The sequence below is a fragment of the Corapipo altera genome, unplaced genomic scaffold, assembly GCF_003945725.1.
Source record: "Corapipo altera isolate COAL_440 unplaced genomic scaffold, ASM394572v1 78, whole genome shotgun sequence".
Lineage (NCBI taxonomy): Eukaryota > Metazoa > Chordata > Aves > Passeriformes > Pipridae > Corapipo > Corapipo altera.
In genome coordinates, this window is record NW_020884904.1 from 9,034,491 (window position 1) to 9,045,026 (window position 10,536).

General features: G+C 38.6%; 1 protein-coding gene across 11 annotated transcripts in view; it reads right to left on the bottom strand.

The window, feature by feature from the left end:
- BRSK2 (BR serine/threonine kinase 2) overlaps window positions 1–9,140 on the bottom strand; it is a 312,908-nt gene extending 303,768 nt beyond the window's left edge. For 6 of the 11 annotated variants that reach the window (XM_027651228.1, XM_027651234.1, XM_027651231.1 and 3 more), the window contains exon 1: window positions 8,696–9,140. In XM_027651228.1, the coding sequence (XP_027507029.1) occupies window positions 8,696–8,789 (94 nt within the window). In that variant the 5' untranslated portion in view covers window positions 8,790–9,140. The remainder of the gene's footprint in view (window positions 1–8,695) is intronic. The other 5 variants (XM_027651236.1, XM_027651233.1, XM_027651230.1 and 2 more) reach the window with 1 other exon arrangement.
- Between the last annotated feature and the right edge of the window lie 1,396 nt (window positions 9,141–10,536).

A 10,536-nucleotide genomic window follows, 5' to 3' on the forward strand; every position in this document is an offset into this window, starting at 1 on the left:
GGATATGAAGCCTTATTTTCCTACTTAAACTTGTGCTTTAATTCAAATGCAACAAGATAGTAGTCTTAGCAAAGTCTTTTGCTGGATGAGCTCAGACTTTATCAGAGCAGGATTTTTTTTTTTTTTAAATAAAATTTTTAAAAAGGAAATCGTACATCTCCAGCTCATATTTAGCTGCAAATATGTTATACCAGATCCCTCTTCCTCATAAATGATATCACCATAAGGCGGATGAACCAACACTACGAACCCGGGCTTTGGTGTGCCTCATCCTGGACCAAAGTAACAAAACAATCACTTTCCCAGTAAGAGTATCTATGTAGAAATTTAGTGTCGACATTGCTACCCACACATATAATAATTAAGAAAAAGAGCATATAAAGACAGCATGTTGTTTTGTAAGTAGAAGCAGGCAGACAGAAAAGCACTTACTAAATGGATGCCTGAAAACAGTTTTTCATCTTTTTTTGCAAAAACCAAAAAAAAAATTAAAGGTAAGCACTTCACTGGAAATATTACCATGCCTATAATTCCATATAGTGTTGGAACACTAAAACAAAAAAGAAAAAAAGATAATACTTGCACACCACCCTAAGCCACTTGAAGGTTTCTCCCCTCAGTTCCCCCCTTCACCCTGCATTAACCCATTTACTGTCAGTTGATGTTGCAAATCTTGGTGCAAAGTTTTTACCAGCAATAATCTCCTTTTCTCAGTAACTGGTAGGTTATTTACTTTCTTCCAAAGTCCTTAATTACCAAATCATTGATTGTTAGTGGATGGATCTTAGATAAGAAACTGAAACTCACCCTGTTCTCTGGGGTAAGCTATACAAAGAACGGCCCCTTCCAGTCTAACTTTACCCCTTCCACCATCCCAAATTAAAAACGTTTAAGTGAAGAAGAAATTAAAAATATTTCTTGTACTCTTAAGCAGAAAATAACCTTTATCAAGAAAGCCAAAGCAGGTGCAACAAAAGACTAAATGGCAGAAACTGCCTAGCACATCCATGGGGTGCAAAACAGTAAGCTCAGCCACTAGAACTCTGTGAAAGAGTTATTTAGGGCAGCTTTAGGGCTACTTTATGTCAGTTGACAATTGTTTCTGTGGCCTTCAGAAAATAATAATTTTTTACAAAATAAAACCAAGAGCACTAACTCAAGGTAAGTGTCCTTCTCTACCCACTCCATCACTAACTGTGCATCAGCCACCTGCACCAGCCTGAAGGTGACTCTGCCCTTCTACGAAGGCAACAGACCATTTGCCAGAGAATGTACCTCGATTTGCTTAAACACACACCATCATTTACCTTCTTTGTCCATACTGCTTTTTATCCTTAGTCTCACAACACACTTCTACTTATTAGCCTTTAAAAACTCTATCTCAAGGTCATTGCAAAAGAAACAGTATATTCCTGTTTACACAGTCCACAGGACAACTGCATTCTCGTAGGCATCTCTGCCACAAATGACATACCCAAAAAAAAAAAAAAAGCTTGCAGCTACATCAATAGCCAGTAATACACTTTCATAAAAGGAACCAAAACAATTTCCAGTGTTCCACCTAACCTCCATTTAAATCCAACTTGCAAAAGCTATGAAGCAATGAAAAAGATCTTCAGGGTGGATTTTTTTTGTGTGGTTTTTAACATGATTTTATCAGTAATGTTTCTAGTCTGTAACTAGAATTAATAAAAACTTTGTATCCCTATTCAAAATTAAATGCAAAATAAGTCAAATGGAACTGGATGAACAATATTAATAGGCTCTAAAAGTAAGAATTTAAAATTAATTAAGTTTGATTTGGGCACATCTGTGAGCCTTTTAAAAAGCCTTTCTGGAAAACACGTTTTTCAGGTATGGATGCTCATAGAACTCATGTCCAAATTGTCCAGGAAAACTAAATTTTCAGTTTGCACTTGCAAACATCTGTGTTGGACATGCTTGCACAATGATACAAGTAGAATGCAATTCTGCCATGCAATATATCCATCATACTACATTCAAGAGTACAATTCAAATCTTTGAATACTACTTAAGTGCAACCAATCCATATGTGAGTTAAGACAGTTCGGGAAAGGAGATAAAAACAGTTGTTTGCCAGAAAATCTGAAACAAATAAGGATTTAAAGGAAACCACTCTGCGTTTACAGAGACTGCAGATGAAGACGGTTCAAGTTCATTAAGAACACTATTTACAACAAATTATTCATGTTATTCTACAGATCATTATGGATGTTTTGTAGAAAAACATAATGTTTATGCATGAACTGGAAATGGAACAATCTTCTCATATTCCATAAGCAGAATGAACAGCATTATTATTGCTAAACATCCTGGGCTTGTTTAAAACAAAACCAGAAAATTTCTTTGGGATATTTCTTAATAGAACAATCCACAACAAACAGAAAGATTCCAACTTACTCATTTATCATGGACTTGATGATCTTTCTGCTGAAGTCAGTTCAACTTCACACATAGACTGACTTCACAATGGCAATTTACAGCATCTCAGCATTTGAAGAGGAACACTCGAGTATTCATTTATGTCTCTACCTTTATCTACATGGAAATCTACATCCAGGCTTCCACCTCTTCTTATTATGAATGTTCTCCTATGTGCACAATACAGTCCTCATGCAACGTCTCTTACTTCAGAGGACATTACTTCCAAACTTCTCACTTCCTTTCAAATTTCTTCTGGAAGCTAGAATTCGTCCTGTGTTACCTACTTACTAGTTTTTAGGTGTGTATCAACATTTATTATTGTCATTGCAGCTCCTGTTTAGCTCTCTACAGCATTCAACATTAAAGACTTTCCAAAATTCAATGTATGGAGTAAATTTATGGTATACGGAAAAACATTGCAATGCTGAAGAATTCAAAACATACAATGGCTGCTCCACTCAGTTTACAAAAGAAATTTTAAGAACCCATCTAAAACACTACATTTGGCCTTTTCACAGAGCCACAGGTTTTCTAGAGATGAGAAAGAATTCCTCTCTAGAAGTAAATTCTTACGAGAAGCTTTTTTCATTTTTTCGACCTCTCTCCTCACTCTAATGCAGTCCTTCCCACCACAGGGGCACAAAATGACATGAAAAGTAGAAAAGTGTTCGAGCAGTGCAAAAACTCTATTTGTGAAATCACTGCTTTCATAGTTACTGCTAGAGTCTGAAATATAAGTATATAGTCGTAGAGTCCTACTCATTTGACAGTAGTTGAATTTTAACAACTCTTGGGTGAGAAAGCTTACTGTGCTTTACAAAGAAAAACAATAATTCAGAGCCCGCTGCTGTTTCAACAATTTCATAATAATTGTTCTAGTGATATGGGGGTAAAAGACTAATGGCATGCCTCTGCAAAGTTTGCAGAAGAATGAAAACTAAAAATAATTTTCTCTGCAGTTAGCAAACAGGAATTTGCTTAAAAACCTCAAACAAAAAACCCAAAGAAGAGTGAAAGTCTTAACAGGGATTATCAGAACTCTGCAGTTCAGACATACAGCATGGTAATACTAGTTTACTTCCGTCACTAAGGCAGGCAAACAGTACTTTTGAACAATCAGATCAAACGTATACAAAGTTAAGAAAGACCAAATCTCTCAAAACCCATAATCATTACTTTATAATCCATTAAGTCAAAGTCACTATGATATAACTTTTCTAGGCAAAATTTCATTCTTAAGACCTCTACTACCCACAGTATTGCCTGTAGAATTTATTTCTATGATTACTAATTAAACATTTAAGTCTTCACAGATTATCAAGATAAAGGGTATGGATTCACTGTTTTGAAAGAAACTTTCATAAGGAAAGTAAAGTATAGGTATGAAAACATTATTAGTATACCTACTGATTTGTTGTTTGTTTGTGTGTTTAAAAAGGCCATGAGAAAAACTACAATGATTTACACCTCTTACAATGATATATTCATCCAGACAGCTAAATGGAAGAAAGCTGTACTCTTCAGATTGTCTCTTGATCCAATACAGTGGGTCAGAAAAACAATTACAGTAGTATGAATGAAAAGGATACACTTTGTTTAGCCTACTTACCTAAGGAAACCAGGCTTCTGAGATCACACTGACCACCCCAACACCCCTTGAATAGAGCTGAAGCTTTCACTTTCAACCAAATTTGACAGAGAAAAATAAAAAAATTAATAAATTTCAGTCTCTATCAGTGTCATGGAAACAGATGGTTAAGGCTGTAAAGAAACATCCTGTTTAAGCTCCCACTAAATAAAAGGCTATTAAATTCACTAAACCCCAAATTTAATGACTTCTGTTCTTACATAACCCAAAAGTACACTACTGAACACCTCACTTATGGCTCACATATAATTAACATGTTATACACCTAAACAGCTGCAAACTATATAGGATACAATGCAGAAAAGGGAACCCCTACACTTTTTAGAAGGTCAAAGTCCCGCGAGTTTCAGGCAGGACTCTTTGTACCAGGCTTAAAACAGAACGAAAGGAACAAGACAAAATGGATAAGCAACATTAAATTTTTCATGAAGTTTATCTCAAAGTGAATAGGGTAACTCCCAGTTAGAGCTAATGTCTTATCGCTTGTAGACAAAGCAGCATTTTGGAAATTTCAACTACACATTGAACAGGTGCTACAGGAAACAATGATGCTGAAGCCTATACAGAGACTGTCAAATAAAAGCACAAGAAAGCCCTCCAAAATGCTGAAGACCTTAACAAGAAACACAAGTTCCTCATCTTTGCACTCATTAATAAGTATTCACTATAGTCAATTTGAATTACTGTTGAGAGTTTCAGGGGTGAAATAGGGGTTAATGAGGCTAAAAGAAACACATGAACAGAGATAACTGTACAATTCTCAAAAAATAAAGCAAGGAGTATGCAAGAAGCTGATTTCACATAAAATCAGTGGCAAATGGAGAAAAGCCTCTATTTTGCCTAAAACTAAAACACTGCTTCACAATCAGGTCTGACTGGGGCTTCTCAAGGTACACTATTTCCACATGTGTTATCATAATGTGACACACATCCTTTGCTCATTACTGTTAATTACAATGAAAACCTCCTATAATGAACTGTAAAAGAATGTATCAATGAAACTGAGATAAACTGACCTTTCCCCACACACCCATATTTATAAAGCAGTGATTTTTTTTACACTGACAGTTCTGTAAAATAATTTTTGAGTAGAATAATCAAGATTATGATGCTTCTTGTGTTCTTGTGAAATCATTCAAATAATGATTCCATGAGCTATTCCTTCAGTTGCCACCAACAAGAGGTGCTCTGAATTCAACCTATTACAAAAGCAAACCATCTCGCTACGGTATTCAAAGTAGACATTAAATTTATGTGCTGCATTATTAAAAATAATTTTCATTCCCACTAGCAGCAATGTAACCCTCTTCCCACTTCTCTGCCTAAGAGGCCCTAATCCCTTCTTTGTGGCATCACTCACCCTCAGCAAGCGTGACGCACCAGCCCAGAAGGCTGCTCAGGACAAATTTTGCATATCTGATCAACCAACAATTTCGGTTGTTACCCACCAATTTGAACAGAAGTCTTTTCCCTGTCAGTTTTGCCCACCCACAGCCAAGCGTCACCGGGTTCCACTGAAGTCCCAGATACCGCAATGTCTTTGCAGGGACCAGCAGGCTGCTGTTGGTAAACACTTTTTTTCAGATTTTAAAGTGGCAATCACTGAGAACTTCACAGAAAGCAAGCCAGTGAAAGCTCTACTTACCATTAAGTTCTCCCTCCATGGCACCCTTTCTAGGTCTCCTCTGAACTATGAATGAACCCACACTCCTTCCCAAAAGCCTCTTCTTTTGATCTCAGTAAAAGCAGGTAAGAGTGATTAACACATTTGTATAATACTAATGTATCTGGGAGCAAACATCTGCCTATCTGAAATAACTGTGTAGAGTCAATAATTTTTTATTCCAAATAAAAATGATGGATATGAAGATCACTGCAAAATGGACAGTACTTTGCAACACAACTTATACTTTCTTTCTATTCATCATTACATTTTGCTACATTTTCTCTCTCACTCATCTCCTTGGGATAAAAAAATATTCCAAGCCATTGTCTCCTAATCTTTCAAGCTTTAAAGTCAAACTCCAAAGGAATGATTACAACCACTACTTTCTTAATCTGTAAGCCACTGTAACCCAAATGCAAAAATACACACCATGAAAACATACTATGGCAAATCAGGCCCTCATACTGCACTGCTTGTCCTCTTCCTAAAATGCTGCAGGTTGCCTGCTTACCCTCCAAAACAAGCAGGATGAAGATGAGCTACATGCCACACACTGTTCATGCTGTTCTGCAGGCTCCAAAATGGGATTAGCACAGAAAATGCGAGAAGACCAGGAGGCATATTTCCATATTTAGCCATGTATGTTTTAATACTGAGTTAGATTTCACCTCAGTGCATTATTCCATTAATCAAGGGCGGGTATAACAAGAGAGACATAGACTGACATCAGCTACTTTTAAAATTTCTCTTCCTCTTCCCCCCACCTCCAGCTTCTATGACACCATGCATTGTGCATTTCATGTGCATTCATGTGTGCAAAGAGCAGAGACTTATCTATAAAGATCAGTTATACGGTAAAACTGCAAAAGGAAACTTTCACCCTTGTCCAGCTGGTTGAATAACTGCAGAGGCCAACAGCAGCAAGCCTCTAAATACATCCTGTTCTTCTCCCTCCACCCCCATGTCTCTAATCACTTAGGAGGAAGATAGGAAGATTAGCAGAGAGGAAAAAAAATAACCAAAGCTGCAGATAACCCTTTAGGACCACAACGTCAGGCTATAAGAACATGGAGCAAAAGGTTAATGCAGCTGTATTTTCAGGAACCCCAAGCACAATTGTATTTAAAGGGGAGGGAGGGGTGCTGAGAATGTGAGACAGGGAGAGAAAAAAGGAAATGGTGATGAAGGCAAAAATGAATTTGTCATCTACAGCTAGCTCTTTGATCACCTGGAGTATCCAGGAAAGGATATCAGCAGAAATAGGGCAGTTTTATTAACAATACACCACAATTTTTCTTGTATTTTCATATTCATCATCAGCACAGATTTTAGTAAGAATACAGCTGCAGAAGACTTACTGAGCTATGCCAAGAATAAAGGTGGTACCTAAAACAGTGACAGAGAACTACCTTTAGCAGCTGATACACTGAAGAGATTTGAAAAAAAAATAAAATATAAATAAAAGTCACTTCCACTAGAAGACAATGTCATCTTCATCCATGTCTCTGAACGGTTGCTATGGGGTTGTGAAGAGGAGGGGAAGGATGGGGGGGAGGTTATAATCAATCATCTCAGAAGAGCATTGCTTCTTACAGAGAAAGATCTGGATTTTGACTGTGTCCCTAAGAAAATTGCGGACTGCAGAGCTGCTGCCACGCAGGGCAGTGAGGAAGCAGGCAGAGCAGAGGCAGCAGCTGGGGCTGGAAACGCCTATTAAATCCTTTAGACAACAGATGGGCAAAGCTCGGCTGGGTTATAAAAAAAAAAAAATACACCACAATGCATCATGTTTTATTGTCCCACCATAATGAACAACACTTAACACCCACATGCCCAAAGAAGCCCCCCTATGGCTGATCTTACCCCTTCCCTAAATAATAATCTCGAGTCTCAATCCACTTTTGGGGGGCTCCCAACCCAATGAATTTGCCAGATGCCATTGCTTATTGCACCTGTTACTTAAAAAAAAAAAAAAAAAAAAAGGAAGACATTTGGGCTTCATTTTAAGCATGTTTTTCTTCCAATTAGTGCTTCCCTGCCCTTGAAGTGAATATGCTATCCATGCAAGCAACAGTAAGTCCAGATCTTGAACGCATTCAGGGGATCTCATTATGTCATGTAGGGCAGAGGCACCTGCTCTCTGCTAATTCCCTCCACTCCGTTTCCTCTTTTTAATATTTCTTACCATTGTTCCATTCAGGAAAATCTGCTGGGGGCGAGTTTCATAAACAAGCTTTAAGAAAAATAATTAAATAACCTCCCTTCCCCCCCTCCCAATCCCTCCTACAAAAACACAGCATAACCAGAATGAATTCTGCTACCAATCCTCTATTTTTCTTTTATTTCAGACCCTACCCACAAAAACCACTAGCCCATCCATCCATGTTTGCTAAATACCCACAGCAGTCAGTGCCAGAGACATACTGTACGTATTTCCACCTCCCCCCCTCAACTGCACCTTAAGGACTACACCCTTTTCAATCATGATGTCATGAAATACTGCTGGTGACTCCCCCACTACCACCACCACCCCCTCCTCGGTACTACAGGCTGTGAACCTTTAATTTCAATATAATTTGATTAAAAAGAAAATGCTCCTAAGTAGGGCAGTGAAGAAATGGATGTGAAAATTCACCACCAGCAGATCATCTATTTTTTCCTCTGCATGCACTGTGCCTGTCATTAGAACAACACCCATTAGCAGGAGTAATGAACATAAAGCATCCTGGGCTTTTTCTTTTCTTTTTTAAAAAAAGAAAAAAGAAAGAATTAAAACGAAAACTAAAAATAAATAAAGACAAAAATCCCTTACGAATATTATCTGCACTAAAACAGCAAATGGGAAAACCTGAACCCTCAAATATCCCATCCCCGACACCTCGCTGGCTGCCACAGCACCTTCCCTCTAGCACCGGTGCTGCTGCAAAAGAACCAACCTGTTTGTCCTTTTCCTAGGGTTTTCTCCAAACGATAGGGTCCAACATATTGTGCATGTTGAGCTCCGCTGCCTTCTTTCCCTGTTGATGTCATTTCTACCTGGATCTGTAATTCTGCAATGTGTATGTGCTGATGAGCTGGAATTTCTCTCTCTGCAGCTCTTTAAATTCCCACTTTGCAGCTGTGCAAGCAAAGCACTCTTTTTCTCTGCTTTAGTCCCCTTGGTTGCAGATTTTCGTCTTCCTCCTCTTTCTTTCCTCTCTCACGTGCGTGTTCTCTCTCTGGGTCTGCTTGGGACGCTGAAAGACGAAGGAGTTATTTTAATGTTCAAAGAGGGGGATCTACGATCCAAGCCCAAGGAGCATGATGCTGGTGATCGGAGCTCCGCACGCCTTGTTCTCTCTGGGAGCTGTTCAAGGGAGAGCCAGAGCTAGAGCAGCGGAAGAGCCGGGGCCGCAGCTGAGACTGACATTAAAAGCAGCCAATCCCTCGTCTCCCACCTTCTTCTCCCCTCCTCCTTCCACTACCTTTTCTTTTCCATCAGCAGCAGTTGCTGCCTCTGCCTGCTACAGAGCATCAGGACCAATGGCAACAGCAAACACCTAAGTTCATCAGCCTATTGATAAGGCATAATTAAATATAATTTAATGTGTATATTATTTTAAGACCCAAACATCCACTTTTTTTTTTTTTAACTTCTGAATTCTTTTCCACTATGCAGCTGTAGTTGCAGATTGTTAAAGAAAAGGCGAGACTGTGGCAGGAAATAGGAAAGCAGGGAAAAAAACTACTTCTGAAAATAAGCTTGGGAAATTCATTGATTCTGTTTGATTCTGAAGGACCTATATCTCTTGGGGGTTTTACCCTTTATAGAGAACCTTGGGGGAAGGGGGGGGTGAAGACGAAAAAAAAAAGCTAAAAATAATAGGGCCTATCCAGTAACCAGTGAACTCAGTGACAGACCTGCTTTTGAATTTTATGGGAGCAAATAAACTTCGGGTCCTTAGATGAACAGATCAAAAATGGCACAGCCACTCTTCATTGGAAACACAACCAAAAATCCAGAGATTAGATGGCAATAAAACTGATTGCTAGATCCCCAGGCTCCATATTAGCAGCGTAAGAAAACTTTTGCTGTACTTGTCCAAGTGTTTATGCCTGTCTTTAACCTTCAGAGCTTAAGGAGCTGGATGAAAGAAAAGATTCTGCAGATTTGCTTCCAGTTCAGCACAAGCCTATGTATTTTCTGGATTCAGTACAGTTTCAGCCAGACTCCAGGGCTGTCAAGCTGAAACCATTACCATTACCAAGTGCCATTTTTACCTTCTCTTCCCTGTTCCACTGAAAACTCATCAAGATATTCCTATTCAAATTCCAGCTGAGCCACAGAGAGCGCAAGCATTCTTAAGTCAGAGAGGGAAGTCTTGACAAGCCTGTAAGAGAGAGAGTAAAGAGAGGGCAAAACTTGAACAAGCCTTATCTGTTGCTCACTGAGAGAAGACTATTTCAGGTTTATTTATTTGTTTTTTTGAAGACGGAAATTTACTTTGTTTTAATACTTATATCTACAGACAGCAGGTGCTCTTGTAATTTGGAATAAAACTAGAAATTGGCTCTTTACCTGTGCCACAGAAAACACAACTCTACTTACCAAGTTGCAGAGAAGTTAGTAAGATGAGGAGGCAGGAAGAAACCAGGCTAGTAGACTGAAACCTTAAACCAATTCCAAGGTATCCTTCTGTCTGCTCAGGAAACACAACGCCAACATTTGCTTTGAAAGGAAAAGCCCTGCTTTGCTCTTTATGGTTTACCTTTACTCACTTCCAGACTGTGTCACTGC